This window comes from Cryptomeria japonica, chromosome 8, assembly GCF_030272615.1.
Source record: "Cryptomeria japonica chromosome 8, Sugi_1.0, whole genome shotgun sequence".
NCBI classification, from domain to species: domain Eukaryota; kingdom Viridiplantae; phylum Streptophyta; class Pinopsida; order Cupressales; family Cupressaceae; genus Cryptomeria; species Cryptomeria japonica.
This window is the reverse complement of record NC_081412.1, coordinates 655,379,519-655,397,024: the sequence shown is the minus strand read 5'-3', so window position 1 is coordinate 655,397,024 and position 17,506 is coordinate 655,379,519. Positions and strand designations below refer to the sequence as shown.

General features: G+C 32.7%; 1 protein-coding gene across 1 annotated transcript; it reads left to right on the top strand.

Annotated features, from left to right (window-relative positions):
* Nucleotides 1-14,410: 14,410 nt before the first annotated feature.
* LOC131857897 (receptor-like protein 34) lies at nucleotides 14,411-16,954 on the top strand. The gene has a single exon (XM_059210677.1). The coding sequence runs from the start codon at nucleotides 14,411-14,413 to the stop codon at nucleotides 16,952-16,954; it is 2,544 nt and encodes an 847-aa protein (XP_059066660.1).
* Nucleotides 16,955-17,506: the final 552 nt, after the last annotated feature.

The window sequence follows — 17,506 nt, the reverse complement described above, 5'->3', positions numbered from 1 at the left end:
AAACGTTGCTCATGTAGTAGGATTGGTTGCCTGATTTTAGAAAAGCCCCAAGGAGACATACATGGTAGCAACTAAAAGAATTTTTAGGTATCTAAAAGGCACAATTCATTATGGATTATGGTATCCATATGCAGGAGACTTTTATTTGAGAGTCTATATAGATGAAGACTGGGCAAACAATGTTGATGACAAGAAGAGTACAACTAGAGGAGCATTCTTTCTTGGAGGAAGATTAGTGTCTTGGAGCAGCAAGAAATGGAGTTGTATCTCTCAATCTATAATAAAAGTTGAATATGTTGCAGCATATATGAATTGTACCCAAGCAATCTAGATGAAACATTTTTGGAAGGTTTCAAGTTGAAGCTATCAGAACTTGTAAGGATTTTTTGTGATAACACAAGTGCAATGAACATTTCTAAGAACCCGGTGTTGCTTGCAAGGACGAAGAATATTGAGCTAAAATATCATTTCTTAAGAGAGAAAGTGCAAAGCAAATATGTGTCAGTAGAGCATGTATCTACTAAAGAGCAACTAGCGGATATCTTTACAAAACCTCTGCCTAAGGCTACATTTGAGTATCTTAGAGGTAAGCTAGGGGTTGTACCCCTACATGAAGTCAATTAAGCAGATGGGGAAGCCATCAATCCCAAAGCCTATTGAAAATATTAAAGATGGATTGGTGTAGACTGGAGCTACTGCAGAGGGGGAGCAACTAGTTGCAGATCAGTGAAGCATGGAATGGTTAACCTTCACTTTGGCATTGTTGTCAAAGGGGCAGAGAACTGTATATGATTAAATAGCCAGTTACTAACTGAAGACATGAAGATATAGTTGAAGGAGAGTATATGGAAAAATGTAAACCAAGATTCCTATATCTGTGTATATGCTTTCCTCTCAATCATCACAATCAAAGGGTATTGATATTTGTATTGCCATCAATGCCAAAGGGGGACATTGTTGGCATTGCATGAAGATTGTATTGATGGAGTATAGTGTTGCCATTGATGTCAATAGTAACTAGTAATGAAGTTTTGTTGCAACCGGTAATAAAGTAGTGAAGGAAGTCGGTATTGGTATTATTATTGAAGTAGTGATCAACTCGTAGCCCTAACCAGTTGATATGCATAACCCTAACCGATGCATCTTGGTGAATCAGTTATGAAGTTATTTGATCAAATGGTGATCAGAGATAAAGATGCCACATAAGCATGATGCATGTGATGAGTTTCAAAGTGGTTTTCATGCATGAAGATAACCGTTTATCTTGGGAATGACCAAATGCATAGCATGAACTGAAAAATGTGTGATGAGCTATAGGACCAATGTATGGTGATCCAGGAGCGGTTGAAGTTGTCTAGAACAATGTGTAGTTGGTTTCTATCTAATCCAACGATTATGATTGAACCAATATGCTGTAATCTCTATGAGATTTGTAGGTTTTATGATGTGTTACCGACCTGTTATATTTTTATTTAAGGTCGATGATTTGTTTGTAATTGTGTTGGCAATTTTGGTTAAGTGTGGTAGTGTGATTGTTGTCAAACCAGAAGGAGTGTCTACAGAATGTTGTGAAGGTAGATAGGAGCAAAAAAGGATCTGACTAAGCAAGGCAGTGATATTTCCAGATCAACAAAGAACCTGTTGTTCTCTAACCATTACAACAGTTGAATCCCTTAACCAGGTAAGCTTTAATAGGCTTGGTGTTGTTTAAATCCTCTAACCAAGTGGTCCAGTAGCTCGGATTTGAAATCCTCTACTAAGGTTACCTTTAACAAGGTATTTCTTTTAACAGGGTATTGTAGTCAATCCCTTAACCAGGTGGTCCCTAACCAGATTTATTCTTAACAGGACATTATTGTATAAGCTTCTAACAAGGCTTGGCTCTAATCAAGGCTAACTTCAGAAGAGTTCAAAATACTTTTGGGTATTCATCCCCAGTATGGTTTTTCCCATTTGGGTTTCCACATGAAAAATCATTGTGTCAAGTGGTGAATGATTTTGTGGATAGGTTTTGATATGGTTGATCTGATTAACTAGTAAAGCCACTTAGATATGTTTAGATGACCGAAAATTATCTGAAATGAGCTATTACTGATGTTAGTAAAGTGGTTTAATATTTTGGTTAAATGGGATTTGAGTTTCAGATCTGTTGCATTGTATCATTGATGTTTTGGTCAACTGGTAAAGTTTGACAGTGTAGTTGCAGTTTTTGACACAGTGTCTAAACCAGTTAGGTTAGCAAGTTGTTTCTGAGTTGTGATTAAGTTTGGTGAAAGTTTAGTTTGTTTTATATCTATTGATTTACCCCGCCCCCCCCTCTCATTCGTTCACTAGATCCTTATTGTTTCATCATATTATCATTCATTATAGATTCAAGTTTAAGGAAATAAATTTTATGGATAGTTCATCTTGATTTGAGATTAAAAATTTTAATGGACAAAGTTTTGAACTTTGTACAATCTATACATGGAGATTGTCTTGGAAGAGAGACATTAAAAAACACAAAATATAAAAACTAAACTTAAAATCTAGATTCATAAAATCAATTCAAATCAATTCTTTATTTATCAAAATATATTAATAAAATCAAGTAGCTCTTTTAGAAGAATTTAGTTTCTTTCTATTAAAATAGTAACAAAATAAAACTTAAATTAAAACACACTCTTAAATTAGGAGAGAAGAGATGATCTTCTTAGATTTTAAATTATAAAATAAGTATTTCTATTACAAAAATAAAGTCAATTATAATATTGATTCTTACTCTTATTTTTAATACTTTTCAAAATTATAATTTTATTTTTAATAATTTTAATCTATACAGAATAATTTATTAACTTTTAATTATAAATTTAAATATTTTTCCTACAATCATTAAAAAATGTGTGTTTTCATTCTAATGTTTAAATTATATTTTTTTTATAATTATTAATAATTTAAATATATTAAGATTAGTTGACAATAAGGCTTGTTTGTCGAAATCGTAGAAGGCTCCTAAGAGTTTGAGTTTTGTTAAGGTATCGTCACCTTGCCCCTCTTCTATTGATGGACATTGTAGTTCTAAAAGGTTCCAGGTCTTTTCAAAACCCTACTTATTTCAATATAAAACAATCACATGCCATGCTTCCATATGAATAGGATATCCAATAGGTTATGTGCCATAGAAAATGACTTCATATAGGTTTAAGATTTGAGACCATACACATTTAGCACTTGGTATATTAGATTTACTTGAATTTTTTATTTCTTTTATAACGTAAAAGTGATAATGATATTAAAATTATTAAGAATCAAAATTACAATTCTGTAAAATGACCAAGCCATTATACATTCACTAAATATAATATTAAAAATGAATTGCCTTTACATATCATTATTCAATTAATTAAACTCCTATAGTAAACACCATCCAAATCAAAATTTATTAAACTGAAATTGTCAAATAAATATACATTCTTATATCTTATATTATTGCACCAAAGAAAATGCATTTGAAGTTATACACAAAAGTTGCGGGCATAATGCATTTAGAGATTACCTCCATTGTATACGAAAGCACAACACCCCTACAACATTAGCATATCTTACCCCATATCTAGTTTCTCCTAGTTGCAAGATGAAATCTAGAAATCCGTGGTCATTTAAGCTTAGCAATATAAAAAGGAAAATGACCTCTAAAATTATTTTAAGGCATTCTAGGCATATCCTTTGAATGGCGATTACCCATAACGCCACCGTCATATTCATGTGCAATGAAACGGTAAAAATGCTGGAAATGGTCAAGCTCGCAGGCAAGGTAAGAGTCTTATCGACCCATATACGTTACGTAAATACAAAATTTTACACATTATTTTGTGTCTTTCTCGATCACTGATGGTGTAATGCTGAATTTAGAGGCTGCCCTCTAATCCAACTCTCCTTTTCAATGAGTCATTTCACTTTGCCATTTTGTCAATAAGTCAGTCATACACTTTAATCTCTCACACGGCAACGGGAAAAGGAGGTATGATCGGCCCCCATACGGCAAGTAAATAAGAAAAAAAATCTTTGATGATGTAGTGCTGCATTTGGAGGCATAGTTCACCCAACACGCTCGATAGACCATGCCCTCTAATTCAACTCTCTTTCTCGACGAGTCCTTTTTATTGTGGAAATAAGGGGAGTGCGAAAATTCAGAATTAATTGACAGATAGTAATGGGCTCATGTGTCCAAATTCAATGAACAAAATCAAGGGTGCACATTATTTTCTCTTGCCGTGTACGAGATTGGTTTAAGGTTAGGCACACACGATGGAAAACAGCTTCCAAATCAATTCGAAGCCAAGATAAGAATCCTTTTTCAACTGTGATGATCTATAACGCAAATCTTTTGTTCGACTACAAATCATATCTTCAACACTCTAATTTTAGTCTTTGTAATTGACTATTCTGTGAGGAGGAAAATAATTCGTTCTATTCCCCCACCCGCAATTAATTCCAAGAGCTATCGTTGATTTCAAGAGTCTTTGGGATTGATTAATCTGTACGCCGACGTGACGAAAAATAATTTGCACCCCTCCACCCACGACTTTTCTCCAATTTCGATTACCTTTGACTTGTTCATTGCATTAGTGCGATATTCTATGGCCTTCCATTAACCACTTAAGGTCAATAAATTATCTTGCTTGATTCTAAGAAGAGAATCAATGCGCAATAATGGACAGAAGGCGAGGCCCCCTTAGGAATAAAAGCACCAAATTGCCTATTTAGAAGATGTTAATAATCTTTGGCTAAAGAGTGTTTCCAAGACTAATGCATAGATAATCTTCATGTACAATACGAAAACCATGATTCTAGACAGCTATTATAGGGTTAATGGTGATAGCTATTATAGAGTTAATGTTGGTGTAGCATTCATGTTTGAAGCTATTTTCTTAAAAATGATTAAATCAAAATAAATAATAATAATGTTGTTATCACCAAAATAAATAATAATAATGTTGTTATCATTCTTATTTGGTTACAATGGGGTATGGGTTTGACCTCCATTTTTATGTGTTTTTTAATAGGATTAGATTGTTCCATTTAAGGATTGCACATGGTAGATACATTATGGGTTGATGCTTGTACATGAACTCCTTTTATTTCCTTATTGATTTAATTGAACTTAGTCAAAAGATTATACATGCTAGATGTATTATCAAGTCAATGCTTGCTAATGGACTTCTTTTATCTATCTATTGATTCCATCGAACTCAATCAAAAGGAGATGTTGATTTTAGGCATTGATTTCTTGAAATACAATAGTTGTATATCTAATGATTAACATTCATTGGTGTTTTAAATTGTGTATGGAAGATGAGGATAAAAAATGTGGTACTAGGTAAAGATGGTCACCTAAGCATATTTGGTTTCTAATATTAAAAAACATTAATGAACAATATGTAAATAGCTTAGATATATTTGAGCAATGAACATACAAATCATTATATTTAGAAAGTTGAAAATAATCTTGGTCCTCCCTCATGCAATGTCATTTGTACTTTTTGGATACTTTAATATATTGGGTGTGGCTCTTACGATCATCTTTCACTAACCAAAAAAACACATGCAAAATAAAATAGAGTAAAGTCTAAAATACTTTTAGTGTTTGTGCATAATATGTATAATTTATTATATTTATTATCGAAAAATAAAATTTATTTTCAATTAAAATATAGTAAAGTTATCTACAATAAATAAGATTTAATTTAAAAAAACTATTAATGAGGGTAATTATTTCAAAGGATAAACAAAAAATTCACTTTGTAAATTTTTTGTAAAAATGCAAACAAATAAGTGATGATTTTTAAGAAGCATGTGAAAATAGATAAGTATGAATTTGGGTAGTAAGGTGAAAGAGGCAATAAACCAAAGTAATATAATAAATAGGTAGAACAAAAGAATGACAATCCAAATTTTGTGACCTAGTCCAATAGCATAGTAGCCAAATAAATTGTAGATCAATCATGTAAAATTTCTAGCTTAGCTGGCACAAGGATCTAACTAGAATAAAAACAAAACTTACAAATTGAAAAACAAATTATATTAAATTAAATTTCTTGATGCTTCTGGATTAGATTGTGTGTAATTTTTTATCATAATCCAAAAGCATCAAGAAATTTATTGCATGGATTGTGGAAATCTAATAGCTTTAAAATATTTAAAATATTATATTATTTACATTACAAATCTTAAATATTACAAGGGGAACCAACGCATTAATAAAAGTCATGAAGTAACTATTGTGAATAGAACTATAAGAGGTAGAGGAAGAAATAAATGAGAACAACTACTTGGTTAGCTTAACTCAAATAGCTCGCACACATGAACCCGTAAATAATGGAGTAAATAGGAAGTAATGTTGCACTAACACCCCACTATAGACCTAACTAAGGAGACATAAGCCTAATGAAAGGAAAGAGGAAAGAGGGAAAATCCACTATGAACAAAACCCCCCTCAAAAAATATACTAACTCTATATGGTAGCTACTATGTTGTAGTGTGCTTCACCCCAGTAATGTTTCACAGAAAGTAAATGTTAAAAGATGATGCATTCCTCCATAAAGTGTAGTCGAATATAAATGTTCAAAATTAGATGTAAAAGATGGTCCACAATCATCAAACAATTTTCCTCCCTTAGGAAGAAACAAATCCAAAAACAAATTCAAGAAAGATTTCCATTATGGATATTAATTGATTGGAACTGGGATCCAAATGTATGATGATGTCTCTTAAAATTGGTGAGTAATATCCATACCAAGGCTCAAAGTTATCACAATCAAATTAGGCTTTGTAGTCCACACTATTGAAGATGACAATCTAGAATTTGATGATAACCAATGTAGATCAATGTACAAATACAAAGATGACCCCTCCAAATATTGTTCAAATGTCTCTAAGCAAATGCCTACACCTAAAAGGGTGATCCCATAATACTCGGTTACACTTTTTGCACAACTTTGACACTAGAATCAACATTTTACATCTGATCTTTACTTTCTAAAACCTGTAGCAACTAAACCATTAATAATTTGAAGATGAAGTAAACTAACAATTTGTGAAATTTTTCATATAGATTCTAATATTTACTTTTTTAAAATTAATTAAAAATTAATTATCCATATTGTTATGTAACTTTTAATAACTCAATATTTATAGTAATCAATATTTTTCAGAAGTGACATTTATTTGGTAATGCATAACTGTTTTTATAGCAAGAAGGAAATTCTAATTTTAAAAATATAGAATTTTCACATGAATATCTAGTGAATTGATATTTTTCCATAATTTTTTGTTACATATATTTTTTTTAGTTAATATTTTAAGACAGTAATTGTAATTTTGACAGAGCTGTATTTTGTAATATATAATTTTTGTTGTATTCATATGAATTAACTTCTTTTTGTGTTGAAATGAGGATATCAATACCTGGGAAAAATATATTTTTTACATTTTTTTTTTCATTTTAAAATTTTTCCACATGTGTAAAACACAATCCTTAATGTTCGATGAAAATCCTACATTAATAAGAAATAAAACTTAAATATATTAATAAAATTAAATATATTAAAACTTATACTATTTGGAAAGCTTATAGTGAGGACTAAATACTTAAAAATATAAAACTTCTAAATGAATTCATTTGACCCCACAAAAGCTAATGAAAAAGTGGTTTTCAATCAACATTTTGATAGGTGCGAAGGACAATCCATTGCAGGTATCATTCAGAAGTAGAGATATTTTATCAAAGAATTTTTTATCTAAGATCCTTGATCTAACTCTCCTCAATTTATTACTTGAAATGAGACCTCTTAAAGCTTAAATCATTATATTTTCTAATAAATGTATGATTTTGTCAAAAATCGGGATGTACCAAAAAGTGTAACCCACTATTGTGGGATCGCCCAAAAAATATTGATAAGATAAATCAAGTACCGTAGAAGATTCAGGTACAATGACCATGGATGTATGCTAATAGTTGGACCAATGAGAATTAGGTTTTCCCATGATAGAAGCAAATATAGGCAAAAAGAGAACAAGAGGGTTTAAAGATGAATCAATAACATCAAAAAAATATCAATCCATTCATTAGGAGCTTCTATAAAAGAAGATATGAAGGTCCTCAATAGTGTCCTCCAAGTTAGCAATGTGGGACTCTAGAGAAAAGTATGTAATTTTTGGTAGAAATAGGTCCCAATAAACCAAATTCAGAAGACATAAATGATTCTACTACAAAGAATCATTTGAAGATTCCAATGAAGAAAATTTGAACTCTAAAGAGGCAATAGGTGTAGATGGGTTATAAATAATTTGATCACCTTAGAAGGATTTGTCTTCATAATATGGGGAAATGGGAGTCTCAATATCATCCATAGAAGCTTGGCCATCCAAGGAAACATCGCTTTCAGATGAAGATACAATGTCTCCATATAATTGTTGGATGATGGTGAGTGATGAAAGGGCACTTATTGTGGTCTATATGATTCATTCTCATAAATATAAATACATATTACCCATAAACCATGTGATTACTATTAAACTATGTACTCTTTTTCTCATAGTCAGTTGGCTCAGGAACATGTCCAAGAAAATAGGGTAGTAGATCCTGCTCAAGGTAGTGTTTCTTTATCCCTCAAGTTTTAAGGATCAATAATTCTCTCACGTTAGAGTGAAAACAAAAGGAGGAAAATAATTACCAAGAGACATAAATAACCATCATATGAATGGAACTTTAACTCATTTCTTGAATACAAAAAACACATTAAGAGACACCCTCCAAGACAATGAAAATTTTCATTCTTTAATTCTCATCTTCAATGCTTGCAAAATATTGTAAATGTTCATTCTTCCTAGCTCTTGTGTGCTTTGATACCATATAAAATTTATATCTAACCTATAGAAGGATCTAGCTAGAATGAAAAACAAAAATTTTAAATTGAAAAACAGAGGAAAAGATAGACCAAAATGAATGAAATTCTATATCATTTACATTACAAATCTTGCACAAATATTTCAAGTGCAACCAACATATAAAAAAAACTCATGGAGAAAATGTTGGAATAGAATTATAAGAGGTAGAGGGAGATAAAAATCATAACAAATCCTTGGTTGCCTTAACTCAAACAACTCTCACCCATGCACTTATAAATCATAGTGAAAATAGGAAGTTATATTGCATCAAACAATCCCTCAAAAGAGAAAGGAAAGAAGGGCATTAGTGGATCCAAAGAAGAGTGAACAAAAATAGAAACCATGCAAATTAGAGGAGGTTATGATTACCATAGGTTCTTTAGTGATGGTCACCAAAGAGGTAAAAGCACTAAAAAGTAATGCCATTATAGGGAAAATTGTTAGGACAAGTGTGAGTAGAGAACAAATAAGAACCTAAGTAAAACAAAATTAGGTTTTGACATAGGCAAACCCCTTTCTATGAAAAAATTTCTCTCTTCTATACGTATAGGAAATAGATGGTGCACCTACAGAATAATCAGGTGGATATCTATAGTCTACAATTGGTTAGAGAAAAAAATGTTGGGAATGGGGGCTGATCTAAGTGACTAAGTCCCGGGAGTGGGTCGATCTGGGTGACAGAGTCCCCTCAATTTTGCCTCAAATTTGAATTGTAGTTTAGTTTTAGTGAACTTTGGTAGATTCTCTTCTGAAATTATATTGTTATCCTATTATATCGGTCTACACATAGAAAAGGTCATCTTCTCACCTTACCTTTCATTCTTGTTCCTAATTTACAAAGCCATTTTCTAGTACCCCCATGAGGGACTATTGAATCCACTTTTTTCTTAAAAAAATATTAGGGCAAGTGGATCATTCTCCCTCTCAATGTGACTAAAGGCGGAAATAATCCTAAGTTTCCTATTTTTCTAGTGACTCATATTTCCCTACATTAGATGGGGCATAACAATTCATAGCTACTCATTTCTACTAAAAAGTGGGAGATATTTCGCCCCCCTAAATTTGAAAAAAATTGTATTCAACTAAAGATCTCAAACCAAATAATCCAATGGGTACTATGTTATCTTGAGCACTAGAATTGGGTACCAAGTAGTAGATCCCTTAAGGGGGCATGAATCTGAAATATGCTTTGCCAAGTTTGTTATTAAATTTTCCTTGGACCACCCATTCCCAACTAAATTTTGAAACAATATTCTCCAAATATCTAGAAAAATTTCATTCAAAAGAAGATCCTTTACTATGATCAAAACCTCTAAGATCTTCCTTTTCTATCTTATGCATTTCTCCATGAAACCATGCGCTAGTTGTTTTTATCCAAAAGTACCCAAAATCAAATCTCGATTCCTTTCTATTTGATCATGATTCCCTATGAAGGCCACCGAGAAAAAACATTCTTTACCAATTTTCCGTCAACATGTGCTCTATTATTTCTCCCCAAATTCTAATCTATGAAAATAGATCCATTCTGAATGTGCCTGGGATTATGAAACTCGTCAAGACCTATTTTGAAAGGCTTCTGCTTCTAAACAAAATTTTATGACTTGTTTCGACTTTCCCAAGAGGGCTTACATTTATCCACCCAAGCTCCATTTCTCAAAGACCTACTATGGGATCCAATCCTTACCTCCAGCATTACTATGCCCCACCCAGCTAGATTTATTATTGTCATACCAATTTTTCATTTCAAAAAAACCATTAAGAAATCCAGGATTCGCCATTTCCAAATTGAAAGAAACCATTGACATAATTGAAAGGCAAGCCCTGTTCACCCTAACCAAACCATGAAATTGAAGTATCTACCTGATTGGCAATTCTCTCCCTTTTCCTATCATTAGTTACATTCTTTCCTTTCACTCCTTTTTGATCTATCTGATCCAAGATAAAATTAAATCTAGAAAAAATTATTACATAAACATAAGAAATCAAAATTTAATGAATAACTAAAATTCTATGTTTTCTTTATAATGTTTGTAGGTCAAATATTATGTTCTAGATTGCTCCCACTAGCGTATATTTATTTTATTATCTAAAAATATTATTCTACTTATTCCAAAAAAAATTTATGATAAAGACTTGGCATTTGTTTTCGGTTTCTAAGCATTGATATTATTAAAAAAATAAATCTATGAGGGATGTCAAATTATAGTAAGGATTAATTAGTTTATCCTTTACATTTCTTTACTCCATCATTCACCCTTTACTTATAAAATTGTATTTAACTAATTAAGTCACCTTTTATATCCTTATCTCCTAAAAGACTAAAGAAATACATCTTTATGTTTAATCCATTAATTTCTACCCCAAATTATTAATTGATTAAATAAAAAATTGAATAAATAATTCATCATTTTTCACATCCATACACTTGATAAATCTAATAATTACTAGCCAGTGATGTCCCAATTTTCCATACAATCCTACATCAAAATCCTCACCAATAATTTGTCTTGGATATTCCACACCCTTCATTTTAAAAATGTGACTCAAAGGTCCAAGGGGTTGAGCTTAGTTGGTTAAAGCATTGAGTTCTCAATGTGGAGACCCAAGTTCAACTCCCATGAGGGACACCTTTGTGTAGAATCCTAAGTTGTGACTCTTGGTCTTCCATTGTTGTTTAAAGTGGACTTCTAAGTTTTGACCCTTGGTCTTCCAATTATTGTTTCTAGTTTGGTGCTCGAAAGGAGCTAGTATTTGTAATAAGTTTATAACATGGATGCTCGAATGAGAAAAAAATGAGCTTTGTGATTCTATGATACTTAATACAAAAATAATAATGTGACTCAAAGATATCTCTATTATACCAAAAATCCTAGTTCAAAATCCTAGCCCTAAATTTTTATTAGAAAATCCACACTCACCATTTTAAAAAAGTGACTCTTACATGTGTAAGAACTCTCAATGATCACATCTCACATTTACTAGAGATTTATTACTCATATGTCACATTCATATTCTATATAATTTTTTGTACATGTTTTAGATCTCTTAATATCAACCATCCATTTAAATAAACTCACTTCTATGGCTATCGGCTAATGAGCCCTTCCCTCTCCAAGTGCACCAATGATAATGTACCACTTCTAGGTTTGTCCTTCCTGAAGTTCTCTTAAGAAACATTAGTTGTAGATCTTCCAATCTATTCTTAAACCAAACCATCCTCAATCCACTTAACTAATAGGTTTATCGAATTCAAATTTATGCAAATAGAATTTTTAGTATCCAAAAATACAACAAGAGCACAAGAATAAAAAATTTAATGTGTGTCATAGGATGGTTTTAGGGATCCACTAGGAGGTGTTTCAATATTGGGTTTGTTGATATTTTCAAACTTAATTGGAGGTATGTTTAGATGTAGATTAAGATTTTATTTCATTCTTTATAATATGTTATTTTCCTTCAACCCATATCCATTTAATGTATTTTGGCATGCTTTGTGGGACACAATAACCAAAATTCAATCCATTTTAAAGTGGTATTCATGAGATTTAGTTATAGGTTATACGTCAATACCTCCACCTTGAATGTAATCCCTCTAATCTATATGTTATTCTACTTGTTCACTTCAATGACTATACACTCCTACTTAAAGTCTAAAACTCTAGAACAACCTACACATGGCTCATTCTTGAGCTTTTCATCTCTTTTTTATTTCTTCTCATCAATTTCTAACATTAATTGAATATTTTTTGTAAGGTTATTTCATACCTTAGGTAATTTCTATTATTTTTTAACCATCTAGTTGTAGACTAACCCATTTATTCTATATATAGGCTAATTTATTTTATCCATTTATCATTTTGACCTCCTTTTTGCTCAAAAGACCCTATATTTTCCCAAGCTCTACATCTATTATATTTTAATTCCTTCACCTTAAAACCTATGAGAAACTTATCCTAATTCTCTTCATCTTGATTCAAAAATTATTATTATTTTCAAACATAAATTCTTCTCTTCATGCACGAGGTTCTAATATTTGAGCTACTTTCTCTCATCTTCTAGTCTATTTGTCAATAATTTACAATGTATTTATTAAGTTCCTCATTATTTTTCTACTATAGGTCTATTTGAAACATTTATTTCCTAGTTCACTACCTCCCCCATAAACGACACATATCAATGTAATCAAGTTTCATGTATTCACTCAACATTTAATTCATATATATATATATATATATGAAACTTATATCCTCCAAATCAATGTGTCCATCATTAGAGACAAACATGTTTATTTTCATATTTCTCAAGATTCAATTTATCTATTTTTTATTTTCTTTTACCAATTCAATACTCACCATATACACCAAGGGGTATTTGAAGAAAAGCCTCATTTCAATGAAATCTCTTATGGAGATTTCAAGAAAGGAGAAAGGATTGCTTGAGAAAATATTTTATATTTCTTTATTAATCCTTGTGGAGCCAAAACTATGGTTCAACCAACTTGAGGAAGAAATCCCTTTAGATTAGAAATGAGAAGACAAACCATCCTATGTCATTGCTAAGTTAGTTGATGGAAAATGGTAATTGTCATAGATTTAGAGACATTTGAAAATTATTCCATTAGAAATAAATTAATACACAAATGGATCAATTTACCAATTACTAGAATGAGACAATTTGGTTATTCTAAACTATTTTTTAATTATTAAATCTGATTTATAAAATTAGTTATTACTAAAAAAATATTGACTCATAAGAATTTTATATTTACATGAACCATATAAGTTACTATAATTGTGAGTTAGGTTTTATTATATAAAATTAAAATAGAAAAGATAAAGTGGGATGTTTTAACATGACAACTAGAAATTACTATTTAAAATAAGCAAATAAAAGATGTGATGTATTTTTTCAAATTTACTTAAAGAAATAAGAAATGATACACTATTTCTTAGTTTTTCTCCTACATGATATATTTTATAATTATTAAAATATTCTTTATTTCTCATTTTATCTTTTTAAAATTTATTACTCTATTACTTTCTTCATATTTATTATTCCTGTGGTTGAATTATTAAAATATATTACTTACTATAGATATTACTAAAATATTTACAAAACTGAATATTATCCTTCTCAAAATACCTATTAATCAAACCCTTGTATTCGGAACAAAAGACTTTGCTTATGGAATTTTTCGAAAAAAGTCACGTCTAGACAAATCGTCCATAGCGATAATCTAAAAAAAAAAAAAATTGGAATTAAAAATAGCGTAAGTTTGAGCAGAGAAAAGTCCTTCCTCACTTCAAAAACACGGCCGAGAAGCGTCGCACGTCAAAATATCTAGAAATTGGAATCGAATATACGAATATTCTTTATCAGAACAGTGTTATAAAGCTCTGGTTAATCATCCTCAAGTTCAGCAGCTTTGCTTTTGTATACAATCATGTCTTCCTTTATATTCTGCTTGGCCATCATGATAATAATGTTGCACTTCCATTTCTCATGTATTAGCGCATGCCCAAATGAAGAAAGAAGTTACCTTCTCGACTTTAAAGGCCGTCTCAATGATCCCTCTTGTCGATTAAGGTCGTGGCAGAATTTCAACTGTTGCGAATGGGAGGGTGTCACCTGTGACTATCATTCCGGTCATGTTGTTTCCCTCGACCTCAAAAACCGTCATTCTGACCAATGGCAATGCTGGGAGAGGGAAGATTCATGTAAATTGAGTGGGAAGATCCCTGATTCTCTGTTCAACCTGCAGCATCTGCAACATTTAGATTTGAGCTGGAATGACTTCGGTGGTGCTGCCATACCACTTCAGTTGGTAAAATTCCAGAAGCTCACATCCCTTAACTTGGCAGGTGCTAATTTTGGAGGTAAAATCCCTCCAGAGTTGAGTAACATTACAACCTTGCGCCACCTGAATTTGAGCGAGAATCATTTCAATTGGACTGCCATACCTTCTCAGTTGGCAAAACTCCAGAGGCTTACTTTCCTTAGTTTGACAAATGCTGATATTGGAGGGAAGATTCCTTTAGAGTTGGGTAACATTACTGCATTACGTCACTTGGATTTGAGCCAGAATGACTTCAATGGTACTGCCATACCTACTGTGTTGGGAAAACTCCGGAGGCTTACTTTCCTTAACTTGGCAGATGCTGGATTTGGTGGTGAGATTCCTCAGGAATTGGGTAACATTACAACCTTGCATCACCTGGATTTGAGCGAGAATCACTTCAATTGGACTGCCATACCTCCTCAGCTGGCAAAACTCCGGAGGCTTGCTTTCCTTGACTTGGCATTTGCTGAATCTGGAGATGAAATTCCTCCGGAATTGAGTAACATTACAACCTTGCGCTACCTGGATCTCTCAACAGAACCAGCATTGTCTTACCCAACAGAGTTAGCACATAACTTGAAGAGTAGGAGGTTTGCAGGATTGATAACAAATCTCAGAAGCTTGGAATGCCTGGCTATGAGTCAAGTAAATCTATCGACAGGAAATGATCACTGGAGTAATGCCCTCGGCAGCCTGTCTAGACTCAAGTTGATTGACCTGGATGATTGTGGACTTTCAGGTACAATGTCTTCTCTCCTAAACCTCACTCACTTATCCGGTCTACATCTTTCAGGGAATCCATTTTATTCCCCATTGCCAGCTTGGTTTAAGAATGTTTCGTCCTTGGTTTCACTTGTTCTTTCTTCTTGTAGTCTCAACGGTTCCATCCCTTCAGATTTCATGTGCCAATCAAGCCTGAGAAATCTTGACTTGTCATATAACTACCATCTAGGAGGAGCAATTCCGCACTGCATTGCAAATTTTTTAGTGCTTAAGACGTTGTACCTCTCATACAATAATTTAACAGGGGATTTACCAGCGTTTGGATCGTTCGTTGGTAGGTTTTCTTCCCTCGCATATCTGGACGCCAGCTACAACCAATTGTCTGGAACAATTCAAGATACCATTTCAGAGCTTTCTTTCCTCCGACATCTGGACCTCAGTAACAACCAATTCTCTGGAACAATTCCAGATACCATTTCAAAGTTTCGCCAATTAGAAAAGTTGTTACGAAGCTCCAACAATTTGACCGGCAGCATTTCTCCTTTCGTATTGGAAATACATAACCTCCAAGAAGTGGACTTATCTGAAAATCAGCTTACACTGAATATCTCTTCAAGTTGGATTCCTCAATTTGCCCAACTGGAGTACATCGGGTTAAGGTCTTGTAATCTTCAAGGGGAGATTCCTCCTTTTTTGTCTACTCAATTCTCATTAGAAAAAGTGGACTTGTCAGATAACAATATTGTAGGAAATATTCCTACCTGGTTATGGGAGCTTCCGAGCCTCAGAGGGCTCAATCTTTCTCATAACTTTCTAGAAGGTTCTTTGCACCCTGTTTCCAAGTATATAGCGAGTTTAGACTTGCATAACAATAGTCTACATGGCTCTATCCCAGATCTTAGTGGATTATATTTAGACTTGTCAGACAACAAGTTCAACGGTTCTATTCCACGCTCTATATGTTCTGCGTCTAATGAACTGATGTTTCTGGACTTGTCAAAGAACCGGCTAACCGGTGTGATTCCTACAAATCTGGTGAGATGTTCTTATCTGGAAATCTTGAATTTGGCCAAAAATCATTTGGAAGATAAGATTCCAGAAGAGTTAGGAAATCTTGCAGTGCTTCAGACACTAAATCTCAATGAAAACAAAATGCGAGGTGTTATCCCTCCTTCTCTAGAAAATTGTACAAAACTCCGAGTATTTGACGTAGGAAAGAACAAAATTCAGGGGTGCCTCCCAATTTGGATTGGAAAACTGGAAGAATTACGAATTCTCAACTTGGCTTTTAATAAGTTGCAAGGCACCTTTCCGCTGGAATTGCTGAACCTCATGAATCTTCAGATTCTAGATTTATCTCACAATAATTTTTCAGGACATATTCCAAAGAGTTTGGGGAAGTTGAATGCTAACTTAAAAATAGAAACTAAGAAGAATATTTTTCATTCTTGTTCATTACAATGAATCTGTACAGGTTCATATACATCTCTAGATCCTACAATCATGCTGTGTGCGTTATGCATACAGCTACACTATCTACAGGATAGGAAAGTATCTGAAAACAGTTAAGGAAAAATCAGAAGACAGTTTAGGAAAGAATCAGAAAAATAGGAATATCGCAACACTCCCCCTCAAGTTGGTGCATAGATGTCACACATGCCCAACTTGCCCAAAAATGTCGAGAACACTCGACTTGAAACTGCTTTGGTGAGAATATCAGCCAACTGATCCTCTAATCGAATCATAGGCAGCTCCACAATCTTCTCATCTAACTTCTCTTTAATGAAGAATCTGTCTACCTCCACATGCTTTGTACGATCATGTTGAACCAAATTATGAGCAATATCACAAGCTGCTTTATTGTCACAATATAGTTGAATTGGCCGCCTAGGCGGATAGCCCAAATCTATTAGGAGAAGTCTTAGCCACAACGCTTCACATACTCCAAGTGCCATACCTCTAAATTCTGCCTCTGCACTTGATCGTGCAACAACATTCTGTTTTTTGCTTCTCCGT

Excerpts from the sequence above, each read along its gene's own strand:
- LOC131857897 (XM_059210677.1), top strand. The coding sequence starts at position 14,411 with ATGTTGCACTTCCATTTCTCATGTATTAGCGCATGCCCAAATGAAGAA.